The following is a 24,792-nucleotide window of genomic DNA, read 5'->3' as shown; positions in this document are numbered from 1 at the left end:
GTATAAAAAAAAATTGAGCGAAATCGAAAGACATGACTTTCAAAATCGTATTTTTTTTGGTCGAGTTGACATGGAATGACCCTCAAGTCAAATTCAAGCTGTGCATGATCTTCAATTTCACCAAATTTTGATTTTTTATCCATGAAAAATCGGCCTTCGAATTTAAAATTTGGTCTATAGGTAGGTAGATATAATTACGCTTAAAGGTGTATGGAAACATTTTCATTTTTTTTTCATGCTCCAAAATTTTTTCTGTGACTTAAAAAGTAAGTACACACCTCTTTTGCGAGAGAAAAGAAAAACAATTTTACAAAAAATGAAAAATGTTCACTCAAAGTTTCGAGCACCTTTGCAACTGAAGATCAAAGTCTTCGATGATCTTCAGCCTTCATCATCTTATGTCAGTATTCAGTATTCAGTCATATATCCTCATACAGCTAACGTAAGCGTTTCCAAACATTATTGCTTTGACAAAGAGGTAGGTAGGTAGCTAGCAAGTATAATTTCGAAATTTTTCAAATTCCAGAGTCTAGCGAGTGAAAGCAGAGGTTCTATTTTATTTTTTATTTATAAACATGAAAACTGATAAAAAAAAAAAACTGTCTAGTCGAGGAAATAAAAACACGATTTTATATGAATTTACTCATCGCAATAACCATAAACTAAACCAGAGGGGAATCTCTCATCGTGCGTAGATATGCATACGAGTAAGTATACGTGTTAATGTGCGATATACAATAATATGTGCTCCCACTTGAAACTCATTCCTTCTCTTTTTTTCCTGTCAGCCTTGATTTATGGTTTATTTGTATGTAATGAAGTACCTATACCTATCTATAGACACAGACAGGTAGATATGAGTAAATTCACAGTTGTCCACTGACCTTCGTAACCCAAACTAATTCGCGATTCGTATAGGTACATCGGCTGCACAAACGACGCTCGATCATACTATGTGAACTTAGTTTAATCGGCTACTGCAAGCTATATAGGCGTGTGAAGTACGTGTTTTTAAAAAATTCAGCCTCAAAAAAAAAAAGAAACACCGCGGTAATATTTCGATTATGTAATCGTTGTTCGCGACATTAAATATTTAACTCATAATTAAAATGATGTTAATTATGTGGAACGGTTTAATCAAAGATGTGACCGTAGAACCCTGTTTCTTTTTCTATTTCACCGCCTACCTTATCTTGGATGTGGTCAATACAAACTTATACCTGCAGAAATCATGCCGATTCAATATAACCTCAGAGCCAGACTTGAATACAGAATGCGACGACGAAAAACAAGGGGTCTTGTTCGCTTCGAAAGTAAACTCAGAGTATCGTTTCGCGATGCTGATAATATGCGTAATTTACACCATATTATCGACTTGCTGGAGTGACGAAGCTGGCAGACGTCGACGACCTTTGATCTACCTACCAATAATCGGACTCGCGCTGCAATCTTTATCCGGCTGCTTGCATTCGTATTTTTGGCAATGGGATCCACTGGCGGCTGCATTATCAGAACTGGGCTGCGAAATAATTAGCGGAGGAGTTGTGCTGATGATAACATCGACCCAGATTTACATGTGCGATGTATCGAATATGGAAAATCGTACCATGAGATTGGGTATTTTATTAGCTGTGAGGACTCTTTGCGAGCAATTAGGTGGCGGAGGAGTTGGATTTATTCTTCGAGGTGTCGGTTTCTTTTATTCGTATTTGTTGTGTTTCGTGTTTTCCGCGATCTCATTAGTGTTAGCTTTGATTTTTGTCAGAGATGTATCGGTTCCTGTCGAAAAGAAACATAATTTTTTTCAATTTTTCAATTTGAATAGAGTCGTTGACAGCTTTAGAGTTGTTTTTAAAAAGAGTCTCGGTCGTCGTAGAATTATCGTCGCTTTATTACTCGCTGTTTATATTATAGTGTTCGCTACTACTCAAGGTGATATTTTGGCAAACGTAGGTACACGTGGTAATCATAAATCATAATTGTGAAGAAAGTTTTTTTTTTGTTTTTTGCAGGCGAGAAAACGGTGTTTTATCTATTTTTCAGGTATAAATTCCATTGGGATGAAAGACAGTTTAGCGTTTATACGGTTTATAAAAATACTGGGATCATTTTGGGTAAGCACCATTGTTGAAATTTTGAGCTATAGGTAACTATAGATATTAGATAAGTAGGTAAATAATATTGAAGATTGATGTTAGATTGCGAAAAAAAAATTTTGGAGGATTTCGGCCAAATTCAACAGAGACCTTCATTTTGAGTTGAAAATTACACAGAAAAAATTTGCATTTCTAGAGATGCACCTGGAGGGCAGATATGAGGCTTCAAAGGAGGAAATTTTCGAGAAAAAAATCGTGAGTTTTTTCGCTCTTGTCCATACCCAACCTGTTTTGAAAAAATTATCTAGTTCCAAAATATGGTATTTGAGAGTTTATATCGACCCGGGTCATTTCCATCAATATCCAGGAGCCAGGACCACTTTTAGGGTTCTACTGAGTGGTTTAAAATTTGCAAATAGCTTACCTACTTACTTTTGGGTGAATTCTTTTTTTTTCAGTTTTCCTTTCCGAAATAATTATTTTACATCAATGAAGCCAAAACATTGAAAGGTATATATTTTTTGAAATGCAGTTGTGCCAATTTTCTGATAAATGGATCATTATAGAAAATTTCAAAAAACTCAGACAATTTGATAAGTTTTTGGCTATTTTTCTCGATTTTTTTAAATTTGCAGTAATGGCCAAAGAATTGGCATCATCGCATTTAAAACCATTTTCCCAGTAACAGAAATTATATCTTTCGATTTTTTTTTTGGTATAATTAATGTGAAATATTTCATATCTAATAAAAATTTACCCAAAAATAAGCAATTTGCAAATTTTAAATCGCTGAGGAGAATTCTAAAAGTGGTCTTGGATTTTTTGGTAATGGCCAAGTTCTACTAACGAATCTTTTGGAACTGGGCCATTTCTGCTAAAACAGACTGGTCAAAGGCTAGCTGCGAAAAAGCACACTTTTTTTTAGAGAATTCCTCTTCTGTGAGTACCCAATTCCCTCCAGGGGCAGCTGCAGAGGTAAATTTTTTTCTGAGTGATTTCCAACTGAAAATGAAAGTTTCCACTGAATTTGGTAAAAAAAAATCCAACACAAGTGTTTGCAAAAATTGAACATTTTCATTTTAAATTGTGTTTTCAGGTACAATTTTTTGTTCGGTGGTGCTAAGTAAGCATTTCAAAATACACGATGGAGTTATTGGGATGTTTGCTGGATTCTGGGATACGGTAGCAGTGTTGGGGTATTTATTTGCCTATCGTAATTGGCACCTTTACGTAGGTTAGTTGTTTCGATAGATTCTGCTCGTAATTCTCTTTTCACGATTATTTGGTGTAGTTTAATTTTTGACGATTATTGGTATTGACTATTGAGGAATAATTTTTTAATCCTGTTGCCAAACCTGCAATCATAAATAGGGACAACTTGGATTTTTTTGGTTCTTTTGATGATCATAGGTGAAAAGAAATAGGTACCTACTCGTATAAATTTTTTGAAGAGCAGAGAATGTTATAGGTACATTTCACTTTTTCACTCCCTTCTTAACATCTCGTTTACTTACGAGCCCCGGATGAAATTCACCGATTTCAATTATTCTTACACCATGGGATAGAGGGCATCAAACACAGCCCGACCTCAAATTTTCATCAGCTAAAGTGGATATCTTGATTTTTTGAAGCAATTTTTCGATTTTTAGACCTCAAAAAAAGAATTTTCTCACTTTCAGATCCATTTTGCTCCATTTTGGTCAATTTTTTGATCAAATGGTACGATATATGGCATTCAGTTTTGACATAGGTAGATACTTTTTTAAATATTTTTCTGCCCTCAAAAAACAATTTTAGAATTATAAAACTGACTTTCAAGTTCCATGTCTCTATCACTGATAGAATTATTTTTTTTAAAAACATTTTCTTTTTTCATAACTAGAGCTCGGATTTTTATGCACTTAAAAAATCATTTTATGCGCATAAAATATGCATTTATTGTGATCAAATTATGACAAAATATGCCTTTATCCATCAAAATATGCATTTTTATGCAATATCAATATGGGTATCTATAGGAAGGATTTTTCATTTTAAAGGTTTAGGAAACGCTAGAAAATTGAGAAATTCAAAAAAAAAGAATAAAGTCTTCAATTTTACTTTAAAAAATCAATTATAAGTTAACATACAAATCGCCCAGTGTTGGAAAAAAAAACGTTTTTTTAAAAAAAAAAACAAAACAAACGGTTTTTTTGTTTAAAACGTTTTTTTTTGTTTAAAACAGGGTTTTAAACAGCTGGATCCTCATGTGTTTTAAACGTGTTTTAAACATGTTTAAAATGGTTTTAAACACGTTTTTAACACAAATTTATTTGTTTTGGATTCAGTTTTTCAAATATACGTTATCGCTGTTATCCAGTCATCAACTTTTAAGATGCGACGTCATAAAATAGCTATAAGATTCATGAAATATTGAAATCAAAACACAAAATTTGTCTTTGAAAAAAAGTATAGGAAGAAGAATGAAAATCTAAAAATTCAGTTTCTTCAATTTCACTACTTTTTCAACGAAAAATTGAAAAAAACGTGTTTTTTTTAGGAAATTGGAGTTGAAAAAAAAACTTGTTTAAAACAAAAAAAAACCATTTTAAACAGAATTTTGTTTTAAACACTGTCTGTTTGTTTCTCGACGTTTAAAACACTGTTTTAAACGTTTTAAACATACAGTACTGTTTTAAACTGACAACACTGAAATCGCCTCAACGTGGTGAAAAAAAAGTTAAAAATCGTTTTTTTTTCAATTTTTCTTCCAGTTTTTTATTTTTAATGAAAATTTACCAAAAAAATTGTTTTTTTGGCCAAAATTTCCAAAATATGACTAAAAAATGGAAAAAATGCCCAAAATATGACGAATATGCGCTTAAAATGTCTAAAATATGCATTTTTATGCATTTATGTCCAAAATATGCAAAATATGCGCTAACAAGTTGGGCTCATTTTACTCAGAATTGTATGATTCACAAAAATCTATAGGATATGCGCGATCTTCTGCAATGAATGAAAATATGACAAATCATAAAAATCCGAGCTCTATTCATAACCAATAACTATGATACATATTTGGATTCAGAAAGTCAAAATGACTTCTTTGCTCCAGTTAGATAGGTACTAGAGCTGAAAACGGTACTCGCTGACAGCGGGTAACTATCATATCCGTATTGTAAATTCTCGCTACTTGGTAGTAGCGGGTAGTGAATTGAAAAAATGTTGCACCGGTTCGCGATATAACTAGTAGCGCATTGAATGCATAGCTGGTGTACCGGCATGACATCATCATTGTCATCAATCATGTCAAATGTCAATCACACATACGAACGACAGGTGTTGAAGCGTAACTCCTCCCACTTACACATTATCAAATTTTGGGGTGCATGCGCAGACCAAGTGCGAAAACATTTGGGTTGTACTCGCTATATGCTACTATCTATATCCGAATCAACCCGATACAACCACTAGCAGATTTAGCCGGTATTTTAACCAGATACCGGTTAGCGGGTAGTGTAACCATTTTCAGCTCTAATAGGTACGTTATAGGTCCTATGAGAGGGTTAAGATGATACCAAATGCCTAATAGGTTAAGATGAGAATTACTCACTAAGCAGTATTTTTCAACACATTTATAACACATGTACCCAATGCTAGCTCAGCCAATTGAGTACCACTCAATACCAGTCTGAACAGTAAATTAATCGTTATTTACCTTGAGTTAATCAAACCACATGAAATAAGAACACATGATAAATACAAGCACTTCGTTATAATTGATAAAATTAATTATAACACGTTACGCTTAAGTCTAAATTCCAATAAAACTCTACACATATCTAAGAAAAGGATATTCCACAGTATAGTGGTGTAAGAAGGATCGCTTTTACCTACTCCCATGTAAACAATCACTTTGCCTGTGTTGGGTATGCGAATAGATAGACTTAAGACTAATACGTACACTTTTACTCCCCAAGACTAAGTTATGTCAAGTCAAGGCGGAGGACCTGAGACTAAAGAACTAAACTTACCTAGGAGTGAGTGGCCCTATTATCTCCGATGGTCAGACCTACACTGTGAAGCGCGAATCAACAAGTGAAGTTCAATTCCTTCTTGACTTGGCTGTTTGCCTCATTGAGCTTTATGAACTTACAAGCTTTTCACATCTGACCTAAATGGATGGTGTGAAAATACCTCCCTGGTGGTTCCCACATACTTAACCACTTTACCTTAATGCATCGAATATACTTTCTTAAGTAAAGTACTATAGAATCAATCTATTTGATTGGATTCTGTGGTACCTACTTCCCTTATTGATGAAAGATTTACATTTCTACTGATAGAAATACAATAAGTGTCCCTGTCTAGCCAGTGAAGGCATATTGTCCCCTTACACTCCTTCAATTTTGATTGAATCTTACAAAAAAAAAAAAAAAAAGAATAAAATAATTCATTTTGCATACTTTTTGTTAAAAGGGTACCCATATTTGATGAAAAAATCGTTTTGGTATGTTTTTTCATTCCGGAGTAATGTCGATTTAAAGTTTTCTTTTGTCCCCCCTTCTCCCCCCATGCGATGAAAAATTCTGAAAAAATTCAGGGAGGTACGCCCATGTATCCTCTAACTATATTCTTTTACAGAATCAATTTATCTTAATTACGCGCTGATACAGAATTTTTCTCCTGAAAAACGTGTTTTTTGGCCCCCTGTCTGGGGGGGTGGGGTGGGGAGCGGGCTATGGGCCCAAACATACCCTGTGAGTTTCGTCGAAATCTGAGGTTAAGGGCATTTTGCCTATCTTATCCGGGGGTACCCTTTAGGAAAATTGCAAACTTTTAATGCATTGGTAGTACATACCTACTTACAAGAGAGGTGCCCAGGTGCCTTTCACCGATTTCAGTGATTCTTTCACCATTTCATAGCAGAGGACATCGAATCCTAACTCCACATTTTCAGCTGCTTTGAGGCTCAAAAAAAAGTAAAATAAAAGTAGTCTGTACTACCCATGTCAAAACTGAATATGTGAGAAAATCTTTCTCCTTTTTTTTGAGGTCTCACTTCCCCACAAGATGGTAGTGAACTCTATAGTCATCTAAATTGACTCTGACCCACACCTATTGTACCCTGCATAGCTTTCAGTAGTTGATTTTCATTTTTAGATTTTCGACCAATTTTTTTCGAAAGCTCAAAATTTGATGAGATTGAGATCGAAAGCTGAGCTTTGATTCGTGTTCTCTTTTTAATTTTCCGAATCGATTTATGGGAGTTTTAAGCCCTTTTGGAGTCTCTTGTAAATTTTTATAAATTTTTCAATTCTGCAACAATTGTCATATACAATGCCAAAATGAAATCCATCCAGATCTTTATAATGCACGAACCTCTTTCCTCAGCCTTCGAGGTGCCCATAGTGTAGAATGATGGTGAATTTCCAACCTACCATACTCAAAAGGAAACCCGTACATGAAAACGTTTTGAGAAAAATTGGCAGACAAAAAGGCAGAAAAAGTTTGCCTCGTAATGAAAAGACCAAAACTTGCTTATGAATCATCGCCCAAGTTCTTTTTCATATTAGTTCAGTAATTAAGTATTGGGATCACTTTTTTCATTTCTTTTTTTTTTTCAAGAAAAAAGACAAACAAACAAAAATTATTTCTTCGAAAAAATGTATTTTTCTTCAACTTTCCATGTATTTTGCTATACTTACTTATTTTTTGCATAATTTTTTTGAATAAGCAGCTGTACCTAATTGACTTGTTTAGAAAAATGTAATCTGTGTTTCAGTTCCTTTGTTTGAGGTGTTTCATGGCACCGCTTTATCAGTCTGTGTATCATTTTTTAGTAAATATTACGACAATAGCGAATTTGGTGAGTAGTAAGTTATTACCTGTAAGTACTTTTACAATATTCTGTCAAAACATTTCCTGATTTTTTAATATTTTATTTATTTATTTATTGTTCAATTGCAGGAAGACTGTATGCTGTCTTATGTGTGTTTGGTTTAATGATCCCCGCTTGCCATCCAGCTTATAATATAATTTTTCAAAACACCATAGATTTCTTTCCCGCCGCTTTCTTCATCCTGAGTGCTTCATTGGACGTCATAATTATTATTTTATATTGGTACGTATAAATTAAGTGCCTACTTAAGGTATTTATTGTTAAACTCCTTGCAGGTCATATAAGTAGGTATTTATTCGAAATTAAAATGCGTAGGTGCATAATACTTACATAAGTAGAGGTTCTAGTTCTAAAATTACTTTGTTTTATTACAGCATATCGTACTTGCTTTGTCAGGGAATTGAGAAACAGAAACAGAAACAGGTTAATGCTCCCATAGAGAAACATGATGGCTAATCAGCTTATAAAAATGCAATGCAACTTGTAATTAAAAATGATGACGTAGGTATCCATTCGTATAAAATTCGACGAAAATACCTAATGAATTCTATGGTTTTAAATTCGCTGTTCAATTATTTATTTCGTAGGTACATATATTTTTTCCAGATTAATATTTTTCAATTTCTATTCGAGTACCTATTGCTGATTTCAAAATACGAAAAAATGTCTCGAAACGATTAAATGAGTGCCGAAAAGTTCCTTTGAATAGACGTTTTCTTGCTGGAATGCTCAAAGACATGAAATTTCCATTAGGTATTCGAAATAAATGTCGGATTTTGATGGGAAAACTTTCTTCCAAAATGTTCTGTTAGAAAACGAGAGTTGTATTTTGAAAATTTCATAATTGCAAGTACCTAGATACATATTTAACAAGGGAGTAAGAAAATATCCCAACTGCTAAAAATTTTGAAATAGGAACTTGTTGATGTGCGGGAGTTTAATTGCAGGAATTACCTTTTCACATTGCTTCGCATGGATCAAAAAAAATTGTATTACATAAAAAAGTTCAAAAATTGCCCTCAAAACAGTGTTTTGAATTTTTTTAATTTTCAAAAATTCATAGAAAGTCCAAAAATGAACCTTAGTATTTGAAATTTCTGTTTTGAAGATTTCAGGGCATGCTTTTTCTATCTAGCTTGATTTTTTTCAAACATGAGAATACCATGTTCAAAAAGTTTCCACGCAAGTTTTCAAAAAAAAAAAAAAAAACGTGAATTTTATAATTTTTTCTGATTTTGCTTTGCCCATCGATTTCAACTCGTATCTTGAATTCGCAAGTCACAATGTCGATCAAATTGTTCGGATTGAGTGCATAAGTGGTTTTTGAAAGTACCATCTAGATAATATACACCAATAAATGAAGTGCTTTATATGGGTAAAAGTTAAACTTTCAACATCATTAGTACGAGTACGCAATATGTTTCAATCGTCTAACCTAGATTGTTCGCGACGTTCAATTAAACTATACCGAATAAAATAATGTTAATTACGTGGAATGCTTTATTCGAGCATGTGACCGTCGAGCCATGTTTATTTTTTTACCTAACCACTTCTCTCATCTTAGACACGGTAAATACAAATTTATATCTACAAAAATCGTGTCGATTCAACCAAACCTCGGAGCCAGACTTGAATACAAAATGTGACGACGAAAAACAAGGAGTTCTATTCACCTCGAAAATAAATTCGGATTATCGTTTCGTGTCAATGACGGTATGTTTAATTTACACCATCCTATCAACTAGCTGGAGCGACGAAGCTGGAAGACGTCGCCTACCTTTGATTTACCTGCCAATAGTTGGACTAATTATGCAATCTTTATCGGGCTGCTTGAATTCGTATTTTTGGCAATGGCATCCATTGCTAGCTGCATTTTCGGAAATGGGCTTCGAAATGCTTACTGGAGGGATTGCGCTTATGTTTACATCGACCCAGCTTTACTTGTGCGATGTATCGAATGAGGAAAATCGTACAATGCGTTTAGGAATTTTATTAGCTGTGAGAGCAACGTGTGAGCAATTGGGCAGTGGAGGAGCTGGATTTATTCTTAGAGCAATAGGGTTCTTTTATTCGTACTTGTTGTGTCTCGTGTTTTCGATGATCTCGTTAATATTGACTTGGATTTTTGTCAATGATGTGTCGGTTCCTGTAGAGAAAAAACGACATTTTCTCCACTGTTTTAATCTGAGCCGAGTCGTTGATAGCTTTAGAGTTGTTTTCAAGAAGAGTCTCGGTCGTCGAAGAATTATTGTTACTTTGATGATGATCTGTTTTCTTTTCGTGTACTTCGCAATGCAAGGTAATTTTGTTCAAAATTCGATATGTGTAACTAATCACATCACGTATGAAGCCAAATCATAATTTTGAAAGAATTCATTTTTTTTTTTTTCAGGAGAAAAAACAGTTTTTTATCTATTTTTCAGGTATAAATTTCACTGGGATGAGAGACGATATAGCACGTATGTTCTTTACAAAAATACTGCAATTATTTTTGGTTAGTGATCAAATTTGACTCAAATAGGTAAGTACGTTTAATAAATATCACGCGAAGGTGTAAATTTAAAAAATACAATGTTCTCAGGTACGATATTTTGCTCTGTTGTGCTAAGCAAGTGTTTCAAAATTCACGACGGCGTTATTGGAATGATTGCTGGGTTTTGGGATACAATAGCTGTAATAGGGTATTTATTTGCCTATGATGATTGGCATCTTTACGTAGGTGAGTGATTTTGAAGAATGATGTTGCAATAAGTATTTTTTTTTTTGAAGTTTTAAAAATATTTATTTTACAAAATACAGCAAGTTTTGATTTTCTTAAAATCTGTGCGTTCTTTTTTAGTTCCTTTATTTGAAATGTTTCATGGTACAGCTTCATCAGTAGCTGGATCATTTCTCAGTAAATATTACGACAGTAGTGAATATGGTAAGTAGGTTCACAACTTTTAGCAATAATTTTACAACAGTTACCCACTTACCTATTTCTTTCTTATTTTTTTGTTCAATTTCAGGAAGATTGTATTCCGTTTGTGCTGTGATTTGTTTATTTCTTCCTATTTGCCATCCAGCTTATAATATTATTTTTCAAAAAACCATAGATGTATTCCCAGGTGCTTTTTTCATACTTAGTGTCATAATAGATCTCGGAGTTATTATTTTGTACTGGTAAGTATAAGTAGATATACTAGGTACAGGGTGTACCTTATTTATACGATATAAATTTTTTTCCATTATTTTCCACTCCCTCTTCCTAAAGTTGTTACCTGGTCCTGGGGTGAGAAAATCACGCCATGAAATTTTCAGCCTCCTTGGTGAAAAGTATGGGTGCTGGTGAGAGTCCCAATTTTACAAAATGTGAAAAAATTGAAGTACATACCTATCAGACAAAATCTTTAACACTGTGAACTATGGACACTGCACCTGCTAAATAAGACACCCAACTGCCAGCCACATTGGCAAAATATCCTGAGTAATACCAATTTCTCCCACTGGGTGCTCTTGGCTGCGCTATATGTACTTGGTAGGTTTTTTGGATTGATAATGGCAAAATAAAAAGAGAATTAAGGTACCTACCAGAGCTGAAAACGGTACTCGCTGACAGCGGGTAACTACTGTATCTGTACTGTAAATTCTTGCTTCTTGCTAATAGCTCAAGCCTGAGGCTGAGTTGAAAAAATTTCACATGGGCTCACATCATAACTTGTAGCCAGGGTTGAAAACCGTTTCAAATTGAATTGGTTGTGATGGTGGTGGTTCTTAGAACCTTAGAATATTAGTGGTTCCCGGTTTTGGTTCTGAAAAGGTTCTCAGACATGGCTTTGTAATGGTTTTGTTCTGGTTCCAAAAAGTACCTTTCACATTGTTCTTCCAAAATGGTTCTCAATTCTTCTCAAACTCAAATGGTTCTGGTGGTTCCTTTTACTCCTCCTTTGATCTTTTGCTGGTGGCGCTGGTTGTTCCACCAATTAAAAAATGGTTCCAAATGGTTCCAGGTCCAGGTCCAAAAAATGGCAAAAAATTGGAAATTTGAAAAAATTCCCCGTTACCTCGCTTATTTTGCATGAAAAACACGAATTCTTATTTCACTTTGGTAAAAAAAAATGAAGTTTCAATGATGAAGGGACCAAAAAGAACTGATTCCTGAAAAGAGTTCCGATGGTTCTTCTTATTTGAAACTTGTTCTGGTTCCTGTTCTGGTTGTTCTTTCCTTAAAAAACTCAATTGGTTCTAAATAGTTCTAAATTGTTTCAAAATCATTTCATATGGCTGTTCTTTTGGTACTTCTCTTTTCCAAATTTTGAAACGGTTCTGATGGTTCTGGTTCCTGTTTCACCTGACCTATAAAAGTGGTTGTGGTGGTTCCAAACAGTTTTCAACCCTGCTTGTAGCACGTTGAATGCGTAGCCGGTGTACCAACATGACGTCATCATTGTCATCAGTCACTGTCGAAACATCAATCACACATACAAACAACAGGTGTCAAAGTGTAACTCCTCCCACTTACGCATTATCAAGTTTTGGGGTGCATTCGCAGACTATGTGCGAAAAAAATTGGGTTGTGCTCGCTATGCGCTACTATCTATACCTGAATCAACTCAATACCAACCACCAGCGGGTTCAGCCGGTATTTTAACCAGATACTGGTGAGCAGGTAGCATAACCATTTTCAGCTCTGGTACCTACTAGAGCTGAAAACGGTACTTGCTAACAGCGGGTAACTACTGTACCCAGACTGTAAATTCCCGCTGCTCGCAAGTAGCTGGTAGCAAGTTGAAAAAATTTCACACCAGTTCACATTGTAGCTGGTAGCATGTTGTATGCGTAGTGGGTGTACCAACATGACCTCATCATTGTCATCAATAACTGTCAAATGTCAATCACACAACAGGTATCGAAGTGAAACTCCTTGGACTCATTATCAAGTTTTGGGGTGCGTGCGCGTGCGCAGACTAAGTGCGAAAACGATCGGGTTGTGCTCACTATATGCTACTATCTGTACCCAAATCAACTTGATACAAGCTACTAGCGAGTTAGACTGGTATTTTAATCAGATATGGATAAGCGGGTAGCGTAACCATTTTCAGCTCTGGTACCTACATATATAAACACAGGACAAAAAAGGTGGTTTGAACGCCAGCCAGAGGGGTATTAGCAACTAATTAGATGGTAAAAACCAGTGATGGAAAACTGAAACTGAAACTGGTTGAAAATTTGAACTAAAATGGAGAAACTGAAACTAAAACTTACTGAAATGAGAAAAACTGAAACTGAAAAGTGAAAAATGAAAACTTGAACAAAAAGAAGCAAAACTGAAACTGAAAACTTGAACTGAAATAAGCAAATCTGAAACTAAAAACTGAAAATTTGAACTGAAAATGTAAAAGTTTTGTCATCACTAGTAACAGGTCATCACCACGTCTATTTTTGTTTATGAATCAAGACAACTTCTCCTGACAGATAATGAGTGTTAGAATGATAAAGTAAGATTTTGAACGACAACACAGGAGAAAATTCAAATTTTCATGAATGACTACAATCAAGTACCTACATACATGTTTAAGCAACCAGTTTCCCAATAATTTCAATTCATTTTAAGGATATTTTGATTTTTCAATAAATTCGTCACTAGTTCTGTTGCTTTTCTGTTGAAATTTCAGAAATTATTCAATTATTTAATTTTTTATCAATTTACACTATTTTGATTCTTCTCAACAATTTTGAGAAATTTATTACATAATTTGAGCAATTTTTCAACGTTCAAAAAGTTTTAGAATCGTTTATTTCCATGAATTTTTCACCAATTTCACTGGTTTATTTCTGCATTCCGAATTTGCAAAATAAAGTACACCCTATAATACCTACATAGATACAATAGGTACAACATCATAGGTGTTTCGTCGCTATTTTAAACAAATTCAACGCAGCAGATTTTATAGATTTTAGAATAAATTATAATAGGTAGATGTACTATATCAATATTTAATTAAATTATTTCATTTCAGCATAGCATATTTGCTTTCTCGGAGGGTCGACGAACAGAAACAGGTTACAACTGGCAGTTGCACCACATGAAAAAGTGATGAGCTCATGAAAATGTAATGCGACTAATTAAAAATGACCTATCCATCGTAAAAGTGACCAATGCTAAATACAAGTTGTTTACTTGTTAATTTTTCAAAATTAGGTATAACTACATATAAGTAGATATCTACCTAATAATTTTGTGAAAAAATTGTAACTTATTTTAAATTATCGCGTTTGATAAGCTGATATATGTGCTAATAGATCGGTAGTCGTACTTGCAATGTCATAAGATGCAAAGTGTTCGTATTTTGAAGTACATGCATTTTTCCTAATTGGAATTCGGTTTGGTCTTGATCCTGCTACTAAATTTTAATGTGCGTCGTTCAATATAATTAAACGTAATTTTTCAGGCGAAATTTTTTTCCTATTAATAGGTACTGATTTAATGACTAAGTAGGTATAAATCGAAACGTGAATTTTCGAGAGGCGACAACAAAAGTGAACTGCTGTGGAATTATGTTTTTATGATTTCGAAGTGTTACGTGCAAGTTTATTATGAATCAAGTTATCGTCAAGTCGAACTGAAAATTTAAGTCGAGTCTTGCGATTTCGCTTTCGACTTGTTCACCAGGGGACCGAAAAATGTTGCCAGCTTTCCTTTTTGTTGAAATTATGTGACAAAGCGTATTCTTTGTGACAAAAAGTTCAGAGGGCTGCAATTTTGGCCTCAGATATTTAGAAGGATTTTGACCTTGAATAATTTAGGTACAGACTTCACTTCTTCGCTTCTTTTTTTTTTAATTTTGTGAGAGAAAGAAACCAAGGAAAGTTTCGCCTTGAAAAAGTGGTTATTTAAAACAATTCTGCGACAACTGAAAAGATAAAAAAATTTCGCTGACTTTGATTTATTTTATTCAAGAAAAAAAATCTATTTTTGGGAAAGGAGACTGAAATAACTGGGAGACTTGGGGGAAGTTTTTACTTGAAAATAGAATCATTTTGGAGAAAAACCTTGACGCAGAAATAAAAAATGATTTTTTAATTTTTTACAATTTTTAAAAAAGGGGGTTAGCACGATAACAGGGTAGTGGATTATCACGATAAATAAGTATTCACGATGAAAAAGAGAATTGCATGATAAAAAAGTGTATTTCACAATAAAAAAATGTATTGCAAGATTTCTTAAAAAACGAACGATAAGGTAGGTGGTATCCACGATATATCGATATATATGATACGATAGTAAGAACAATAAAAAATAAACAATTTCCACGAGAAGTTTTTGACAGAATGAACGATAAATAAGTGATGTCCACGAAAAAGAAGGATAATTGAACGACAAAAAGTAAGATACGATTTTCGCGAGTGAATAAAAAGTGAAGTGTTCTAGTTGGTAGTTTAAAATTCATCTGGAGGCGAAAGGAAGCATCCAAAAGAAAAATTCATGGTAACAAAGTTGTAAAGAATTAAATTTCCAATCGACATTATGTTATTAGTTTTTTTCTAGAGTGCTTAGTTTTTGAGTTTTTCTCAAAAAATTAAAATTTCATTACATGTGCAAATTCATTTTTCTGAAAAGTGATCAATATAAAATTTTTGTTCCATTTGGTACAAACAAATAAAAAAAATGCACTTCTTGTGACTATTTATTATCTGACAAACAATCAAAACTGTTTTTTAACATTTTGTATGTACAAAATTTACTCAAAAAAGGCGGAGTTTTTTGAGATGTATCCTTATAACTCCAAACAACTTGCAATGTTGTTGAGATTTTGAGTTGGACCATTTGCATTTATACAAGATCTAGATAATGTACCCAACTCAAAGTGTTATTTTTGGTTGAGGGGAGTCATATAAACCCCAAAAATGCGAAAATGTCAAAATAGATTTTTTTTGAAATGTAACCTTATTACTCCCGAGGTGCGAATTTTTCGAGTTGAATGCATAAGTGGTTTTTGTAAGTACTACTTACCTAGATAATACACCAAATGAAGTACTTTATTGGTAAAAGATAAACTTCCAACATTAGTACGAGTATGTGTTTCAATCGGTTATACCTAGACTTGCCTTATCATTGTCGCGACGTTAAATTTAACTACAGGTTACAGTGATGTTAATTACGTGGGCTGCGCTATTCGAGCATGTGACCGTCGAGCCATGTTTATTTTTCTATTTCACCACCTATCTCATCTTAAGCGCGGTAAATACAAATTTATACTTACAGAAATCATGTCGATTCAACCAAACTTCGGAGCCAGACTTGAATACAAAATGTGACGACGAAAAACAAGGAATTCTATTCACCTCGAAAATGAATTCGGATTATCGTTTCGTGGTAATGACGGTGTGTGTAATTTACACCATCTTATTAAGTAGCTGGAGCGACGAAGCTGGAAAACGTCGCCTACCTTTGATTTACCTGCCAATAATTGGAATAATTATGCAATCTTTATCGGGCTACTTGAATTCGTATTTTTGGCAATGGCATCCGCTGCTAGCTGCATTTTCGGAAATGGGCTGCGAAATGATTAGTGGAGGAATTGTGCTTATGTTCACATCGACCGACCTTTACGTGTGCGATGTATCGAATGCGGAAAATCGTACAATGCGTTTGGGCATTTTATTAGCTGTGAGAGCAATATGCGAGCAATTGGGCAGTGGAGGAGCTGGATTTATTCTTAGAGCAATAGGGTTCTTTTATTCGTACTTGTTGTGTCTCGTGTTCTCGATGATCTCGTTAATATTGACTTGGATTTTTGTCAAAGATGTATCGGTTCCTGTAGAGAAAAAACGTCATTTTCTCCACTGTTTTAATCTGAGCCGAGTCGTTGATAGCTTTAGAGTTGTTTTCAAGAAGAGTCTCGGTCGTCGAAGAATTATTGTTACTTTAATGATGGTCTGTTTTCTTTTCGTGTACTTCGCAATGGAAGGTAATTTCCTACACAACTTGATGTGTTTAATCACGTATGAAGCCAAATCGTAATTTTGAAGGGAGAATTTATTTTCTTTTCAGGAGAAAAAACAGTTTTTTATTTATTCTTCAGGTATAAATTTCATTGGGATGAGAGACGATATAGCGTTTATGTCCTTTATAAAAATACTGCAATCATTCTTGGTTAGTGATCAAATTTGACTCAAATAGGTACGTTTAAATATTACGCGATGGTGTAAATTTAAAAAACACGATGTTCTCAGGTACGATATTTTGCTCCGTTGTGCTCAGCAAGTATTTCAAAATTCACGACGGCGTTATTGGAATGTTTGCTGGGTTTTGGGATACAATAGCTGTTCTGGGGTATTTATTTGCCCACGATGATTGGCATCTTTACATAGGTAAGTGGTTTTGAAGATTTAAAAAAAAAATCGGAAAAATTACCTATTTTACAAAATAAGGCAATAGTTTCAATTAAAACTTTATGGTCTTTTTTAGTTCCTTTATTTGAAATGTTTCACGGTACAGCTGCATCAGTATCTGGATCATTCCTCAGTAAATATTACGACAGTAGTGAGTATGGTAAGTAGATTAGAACCTTTTAGAAATAATTTCATTATACTCGAAGTTGGTACGAATTAAAGATGTGTACCTAATATCGACCACTGCTCTAAATCCGTTCACTGTGCTACTTCAGCCAATAACGCCCAAACTTTCCTGGATTTTTTTGTGTCCCTTCCTTTTTCACAAACGAAATGAATAAATCAAAAATTACCTTGTACCACTGGAAAGTCAAAACTCACAAATATTCCCAAAAAACGAAATTCAGCGAGTCAATGTGAATTTTCGCAGTCCAGGAAAATGTACGTAGCTACGTACACATATGTATAAGTTAGGTAGGTACCTAATAAAATTGGTAGTTTCAACGAAAGAAACAGGTTGATGAATTTATGGATTAACTGAGAGTGAGTTTGGCAAATTCCCTTATCAATTCTACGAGTATTTTCATTGTGTATCCTAGTTTCGGCCACTATAAAAATCACATAAACGGTGGGAGGTCAAAATTGGGGCACCCCATTCGATCCAAAAATGAATTAATCCGGTCATTGTATATTTACTCGAAAGGTTGCTTTCGGTGCACCTATTTTTATCTTAATTTTGAGCATTTTACAGAATGGCAGATAATAGGAACCCAAAATGTCGAATTTCCATCCTAAATTGTTGAAGAAAAAAAATTCTTAAGCCATTTTGAGGTTTTCTATCTCAAAAGGGATTTGATATGGTAGCAAAAAACAAAAAAGTGGTCGATATTAGGAACTCTTACTCTTATCTATGTACTTATTTCTTCTATATTTTTTTGTTCAATTGTAGGAAGATTGTATGCTGTTTGTAGCGTGTTTTGTTTATTTATTCCTATTTGCCATCCAGCGTATAATATTATTTTTCAAAACACCATAGATGTCTTCCCAGGTGCTTTTTTCATCCTTAGTGCCATAATGGATATCGGAGTTATTATTTTGTACTGGTAAGCATAGGTCGTACAATACATATCTTACAAGGGAACTACCTGAACCGGCAGAAACAAAAATGAACGAATCAAAGCAAGATTGAAAGGGGACCACCTCAGGACCCCAAATCCAAAATTTCAAGTGCTGAAGTTGATTTCTCGATTTTTGGTGAATTTTTGAAAATTAAAAAATCCAAAAAATTATCAAAAATACCAAAAATAGAAAATATTGATGAAAATTGGAATTTTCTCGAGAAGTGGTTCAGATGGCGTCCCTAACTCATTTACAACTATTGAAATCCGTAAAACCTCAATTCTAGTCATTCTGGAGCCTCCAGCGATTTTTTATCATTTCTCCAGAAACTTGAAATTGCTCTGAAACGGCTAAAAATCAACTTCAGCACAAATCACTCCATTTGGGGCCCATGTGGGTTGCCTTTAACCATTTTTTGCGGTTGTCGCGAAACTTGGCGTCTGCCGGTTCAGATGTGTATTTTTGCCCATTGGAAAAAATGCCAAAATTTGAAAATGTTAAATATTCCATCTTTTGCGATGCTACCTATCCGAAATCGAGCTCCGACCTATTTTCGATGTTCCGAATAGGTAAAACCCCCATTTCGACCATTCTGGAGCCTCCAGCGATTTTTTATCATTTCTCCAGAAACTTGAAATTGCTCTGAAACGGCTAAAAATCAACTTCAGCACAAATCACCATATTTGGGGCCAATGTGGATTGCCTTTAACCCTTTTTTGCAGTTGTCCCGAAAATCGGCATCTGCCAGTTCAGATGTGTATTTTTGCCCATTGACTTGTGCAAATGTGCAATGAATAAACGGCAAAATTTGAAAATGTTTAATATTCCATCTTTTGTGATGCTACCTATCCTGATTCAAGCTCTAACGTGTGGTTTTTTTCAAAGAAAGTATATAAATGTGCCTACTTGGTACTGCACATGTACAAGTAAATGGCCAAAACACATACTTATTTGAACCGGCAGACGCCAATTTTCGCGACAACCACAAAAAGTGGTTAAAGGCAACCCACATAGGCCCCAAATAGAGTGATTTGTGCTGAAGTTGATTTTTAGCCGTTCCAGAGCAATTTCAAGTTTCTGGAGAAATGAAAAAAAATCGCTGGAGGCTCCAGAATGGTCGAAATGGGGGTTTTACCTATTCGGAACATCGAAAATAGGTCGGAGCTCGATTTCGGATAGGTAGCATCGCAAAAGATGGAATATTTAACATTTTCAAATTTTGGCATTTTTTCCAATGGGCAAAAATACACATCTGAACCGGCAGACGCCAAGTTTCGCGACAACCGCAAAAAATGGTTAAAGGCAACCCACATGGGCCCCAAATGGAGTGATTTGTGCTGAAGTTGATTTTTAGCCGTTTCAGAGCAATTTCAAGTTTCTGGAGAAATGATAAAAAATCGCTGGAGGCTCCAGAATGACTAGAATTGAGGTTTTACGGATTTCAATAGTTGTAAATGAGTTAGGGACGTCATCTGAACCACTTCTCGAGAAAATTCCAATTTTCATCAATATTTTCTATTTTTGGTATTTTTGATAATTTTTTGGATTTTTTAATTTTCAAAAATTCACCAAAAATCGAGAAATCAACTTCAGCACTTGAAATTTTGGATTTGGGGTCCTGAGGTGATCCCCTTTCAATCTAGCTTTGATTCGTTCATTTTCGTTTCTGCCGGTTCAGGTAGTTCCCTTGTTAGGTGTTTCGTTGCTATTTTGAAAATAAATTCAACGCAGCAGATCTGTAGGTTCTTATAGGATTAAAATTGGTAGATGTATCTCAATAGGTAATTAAATTATTTCATTACAGCGCAGCATATTTACTTTCTCGGAGAATGGACGACCAGAAACAGGTTACAACTGGCAGTTGCACCACATGAAAAAGTGATGAGCTTATGAAAATGTAATGCAACTAATTAAAAATGACCTACCCATCGTAAAAGTGACCAATGTGTTTACTTGTTAATTTTTCAAGATTAGGTATACTTATTTATTATAACTTTGTGAAAAAATTGTAACTTATTTTAAATTATCGTGTTTGATAAGCTGATATATCTACTAATAGATAGGTAGTCGTTGTACTTGAAGTGTCATTAGATGCAACGTGATTCGTATTTTGAAGAACATTTTTTCCTAATTGGAATTCGGTTTGGTCTTGATCCTGATACTAAATTTTAATGTGCGTCGTTCGATAATATGATTAAAGGTATCTAATTTTTCAGACGGAATTTTTTTCTCCTATTAGGTAGGTAAATCGAAACGTGAGTTTTTGAGAGGCAACAACAAAAGTAAATTGCCATGGATAATGCTTTTATGACTTCAAAGTCTTACGAGCGAGCTTAGTATGAATTAAGTTATCATCAACTCGAACTGAAAATTAAGTCGAGTCTTGTGATTTCGCTTTCAATTGTTCACGGACTAAAAAATGTTGCCAGATTTCCGTCTTGTTGAAATTATGTGACAAAGTGTAACTATTTTTTGCGAAAAAAAGTTCAGAGGGGCTGCAATTTTTCAGTCATCCGGTTGTGAAATGACCATCATCGTTTCGAAATAGCCATACCTATAACCTACTCTTTTTTTTAGAGCTTGTATATTATCTCAAGACTGGTGAAACTTGAGCTTATTATGTCTGCGGGTATTTGAGTGAAATACCAGTACATGAAAAATTCAAAATTCAAAATTCATAATTGAACTGTAAATTATTGAAAGCATTACAACAAGAAAAAACTCTTTTTTATCTTCTTTTTCAACAAACTAGTCATCAGAATTGCATCTTCACACTCTGGTAGGTACAAGGACCTCTATAATTTTAAAATAGGTAAATTCTAATGATTTGAACTCCGAGAGCTGAAGAAGACGAAGAAATGAAAACTAAATTCAGTTCTTGTAATTTCCCACCCTATTGCCCTTTGATAACCCTTTCATTGAATTTTAACATGAGTTTTTTTAAAATTAAGTATTTACTTACTGCTGGCTCGAAACCAGATTTTTATACCTACTGTGATAAATTTGCACTTGAGTAAAAAAAGAAGAAGAAAAAATTTCAAATTATCAAAATTGAATTACGTGTCTAAGAAAATTCAAATTTCTGTGTCAATTCAAAATTTATATCTCTGCCTAATACCTAATTATCTTATTTTTGGGGGAGGGGTAAGGTGATCTTTATTTTCGAAGTTGGAATTTTCCTGCTCCCACCCCCCAAAGTTGTTCCATTTGATGAAAAAATCAATCCTACGAAGTTTCAACCCCCTATGTAAAAAAAAGTGGTACCAGAATGCCCCCCAATTTTTAAAAAATTGAAAAAATGATGCAATTTTTTTAAATTTCTGATTGTTTTCAATCTATCGCATCCCAATATTCCCCCTTTGAACCAAAACAGCCCCCAGAAATTGTTTACCTCCTCCCCTGTGAGAAAACAATAATTTGCTATTTTGCTATACCAGTGGAGCGGAAAAATTTATGGTCTCAATTTCGCTGAAATTGAAGTATGTTGGAGATTGTGCGTTAAAATGACCCCACAAACATTTTTAGCCCCCCACGTGCCCATACGGTGAAACTGTGCCCCCCCCCCAGAGTAGGGCCATTTTGGGGGAAACGCTGTTTTTTTGAATTTAAAAGTACCAATACCCATTTTTTCCGAAAACGGGTAGCACTCAAAAGGTGCGATTTGAGATTACGAATCGAATAGCGTAATCGGTTTTTTGATTTGACCCCAGCTAACCCCTCCAAAAACCCTTGAAAAGTCGCGAATCGGCGTTTTTTTTTTTTTTGCTATTTTAATTGAAAACATACTTAGTCGATTTAGACTTTTAACGTGATTTTATGACTATGATTATTACTTTTCATATTGAAACAAGTGAATTCGGCTCGTATCCAATCTCCACTTCTCCCCCTTTTCTGAGGGCGCCCCTGCCCCATATTCCAAACTTCCCTACCACCTTGAATTCCAACAAAAAAATCATGAAATAACAAATTGCTTCTTGGAGAATTTTCTAAATTTTGGTTCTTACAAAAATTTCATTTGGCGCTACCCTTGGGCCCCAGATTACCAAAAACAATTTCCAAAAAAAGTCAAAGAATGATGTTTTTTCATTATTTATTTTAAGCTTCCATTAAATCTTGCCTTTGGTCAAGATGGCCAAAACTATTGCCCCTTATTTGCCAGAATTGTCTAAAATTTTCGCTTGATTTGCAAAAATTCTCAAAAATCTAGCTTTTCTGACAGAACACCCATAACATTTTACCTTTGGTCAAAATTCCTGTTCTTTTGCCAGAATCATGAAAAAATTTCACTCAATATTAAAATTGCAAAAAAATCCTGCTTTTTTGGCAAAATTACCATAAAATATGTTATTTTTTTCAAAGAGTCACAATTTCTTTTGCCAAAATTATGTGTCTTCAAAAAAAAGTTGTAATTTGTTCCAAAAAATGAAACAAGGGGCTGATTTTTTTTTTATTGAATTTTCAAATTTTTCTTCCATTTTTTCTCAGAGTCAAAGTTTTGTTTTTCCGCAATTTTTTCCAGTTGTCTCTGAAAATGAAGATTGCGGACCAGAAAAATTCCAACTTGAATGAATTCTAATCCACTTCCTCATCCCCTTCCTTCCTCCCCTAACTATCAAAATATTTAAAAGAAGATCTTGTAGAGACAGATTGTGCTGTATTTTCAGTCGCGTAAGCGAGAGAAATTAGTTCTACCTCTAGTCAACATTAGAAATAGTTCTGTAATACGACATCTAGCGGATTAGTTCTCTCACAACTTCGTATCGTGAGAAATACGCTAGAGAAACCAGTCATTTGGCGACTCCCGATGATACAACATCGGTTATCAGTGTTCCGGAGATGGTATAGGCTTGTACCTATACCATACATTTGCGTAAATCTAATAGTCAAATTAGTAGAACAAGTCCAGTTATATATCGAAATATGAACTGGTGAAGCTTGCGATCAAGTGATCTATTTCATAATATGATCTGTGTTCCAGTTATACAGATAGAGTCGTGCAGATGCACTCGGGTCCAGGAGTTATTACGTAAAACGACTGTCGATCCTTATTGTAAATCTCTTCATAAAGAGTAACATATATGAACCTTCCCACTTCCGTGTATTGTTCCCTATAGAGCTGTGTAAAAATGTTACAAATAGTATTCGCTGCGCCGTATGTCCATGTCAAATAAACATCAACAAACCACTTCGTCCTGCGCTGATTGGGTGGCAACAGTAGCGCTCCAAGCGGATGCCTGGCCCCGCTTGGAGCGCTTCTGTCACCACCCAATCAGCGCAGGACGAAGTGGTTTGTTGATGTTTATTTGACATGGACATACGGCGCAGCGAATACTATTTGTAACATTTCCCAATGCTCTATTCCCTGTGGTGATATGCTTTGCACTTTCTAAGGCACGAAATGCCATCTCTCCTTTTGTAATACTGTACAGGCCAGTACAATAATAAGCTTGAGTAAGTTGTTACTATGTACTTGATAAATAAATGATACATATAACAACTGAAGATGTTTCTTATTTCGTAAAATAATTATTATTAGATGAATGTCTGTGTTGTAATACGTAAATACACTCAGTGTCCGAAAAGTAGGTAACGAGGTGGTAAGTCGCCAGGTACCTACGAAGCTCTCAGAAGCTAGGTACTGCTAGGCCTCTAGTAGGTAGCTAGCGCATGTGACGATCTATACATGGAGATGTGCTTGTAAAAGTATATTGTAATGTGCGGAATTTTCATCTCCACAATCTCTTCTTCTGCTTTTTAAAAGCACCCTGCCCAGAAATGATGAAACATTTCCAAAAAAATTGGCACAGATACCAATATTTTCAATTAAAATATCGAAAAAACGCCGATTCGCGACTTTTCAAGTGTTTTTTGGAGGGGTTAGCTGGGGTCAAATCAAAAAACTGGTCAAGTTATTTGATTCATAATCTCAAGTCGCACCTTTTGAGTGCTATCCGTTTTCAGAAAAAATGGGCATTGGTACTTTTAAATTAAAAAAAAAACAGCGTTTCCCCCAAAATAGCCCTACTTGGGGGGGGCACGTGGGGGCTAAAAAATTTTTGGGGTAATTTTAACGCACAATCTCCAACATACTTCAATTTCAGCGAAATTGAGACCATAAATTTTTCCGCTCCACTGGTATAGTAAAATAGCAAATTATTGTTTTCTCACAGGGGAGGAGGTAAAAAATTTCTGGGGGCTGTTTTGGTTCAAAGGGGGAATATTGGGGTGCGATAGATTGAAAACAATCAAAAATTTTAAAAAATTGCATCATTTTTTCAATTTTTTGAAAAATTTGGGGGCATTCTGGTACCACTTTTT

General features: G+C 34.6%; 3 protein-coding genes and 1 long non-coding RNA gene across 7 annotated transcripts in view; 3 read left to right on the top strand and 1 right to left on the bottom strand.

The window, feature by feature from the left end:
• LOC135838936 (uncharacterized) overlaps positions 1–24,792 on the bottom strand; it is a 282,350-nt gene that overhangs the window by 253,148 nt on the left and 4,410 nt on the right. The gene's annotated exons all lie outside the window — the stretch shown is intronic.
• Positions 836–8,678, top strand: LOC135838885 (probable peptidoglycan muropeptide transporter SLC46). Of its 3 annotated transcripts, none has more exons than XM_065354697.1 (7): positions 836–1,932; positions 2,013–2,114; positions 3,193–3,330; positions 7,864–7,947; positions 8,049–8,202; positions 8,355–8,481; positions 8,587–8,678. In XM_065354697.1, exons 1-6 carry the CDS (start codon positions 1,110–1,112, stop codon positions 8,434–8,436), a joined length of 1,383 nt encoding a protein of 460 aa, XP_065210769.1. In that variant the 5' UTR covers positions 836–1,109; the 3' UTR covers positions 8,437–8,481; positions 8,587–8,678. The 3 variants fall into 3 exon arrangements, with proteins under 3 accessions (XP_065210769.1, XP_065210768.1, XP_065210767.1); XM_065354696.1 differs by having other exon boundaries at positions 8,568–8,678; XM_065354695.1 differs by having other exon boundaries at positions 8,355–8,591.
• Positions 9,460–14,418, top strand: LOC135838886 (probable peptidoglycan muropeptide transporter SLC46). 2 transcript variants are annotated; one of them, XM_065354700.1, is made up of 6 exons: positions 9,460–10,279; positions 10,373–10,474; positions 10,562–10,699; positions 10,820–10,903; positions 10,989–11,087; positions 13,980–14,418. In XM_065354700.1, the coding sequence occupies exons 1-6, from the start codon at positions 9,460–9,462 to the stop codon at positions 13,982–13,984; spliced, it is 1,248 nt and encodes a 415-aa protein (XP_065210772.1). In that variant the 3' UTR covers positions 13,985–14,418. The 2 variants fall into 2 exon arrangements, with proteins under 2 accessions (XP_065210772.1, XP_065210771.1); XM_065354699.1 differs by having other exon boundaries at positions 10,989–11,142.
• On the top strand, positions 14,562–20,689 carry LOC135838887 (probable peptidoglycan muropeptide transporter SLC46). Its single transcript, XM_065354701.1, has 6 exons — positions 14,562–16,931; positions 17,015–17,116; positions 17,197–17,334; positions 17,432–17,515; positions 18,305–18,458; positions 20,279–20,689. Exons 1-6 carry the CDS (start codon positions 16,112–16,114, stop codon positions 20,346–20,348), a joined length of 1,368 nt encoding a protein of 455 aa, XP_065210773.1. The 5' UTR covers positions 14,562–16,111; the 3' UTR covers positions 20,349–20,689.

This window comes from Planococcus citri, chromosome 3, assembly GCF_950023065.1.
Source record: "Planococcus citri chromosome 3, ihPlaCitr1.1, whole genome shotgun sequence".
Taxonomy (NCBI): Eukaryota; Metazoa; Arthropoda; class Insecta; order Hemiptera; family Pseudococcidae; genus Planococcus; species Planococcus citri.
Note: the sequence above shows the minus strand (reverse complement) of the source record. Positions and strands in the feature narration are given on the sequence as shown.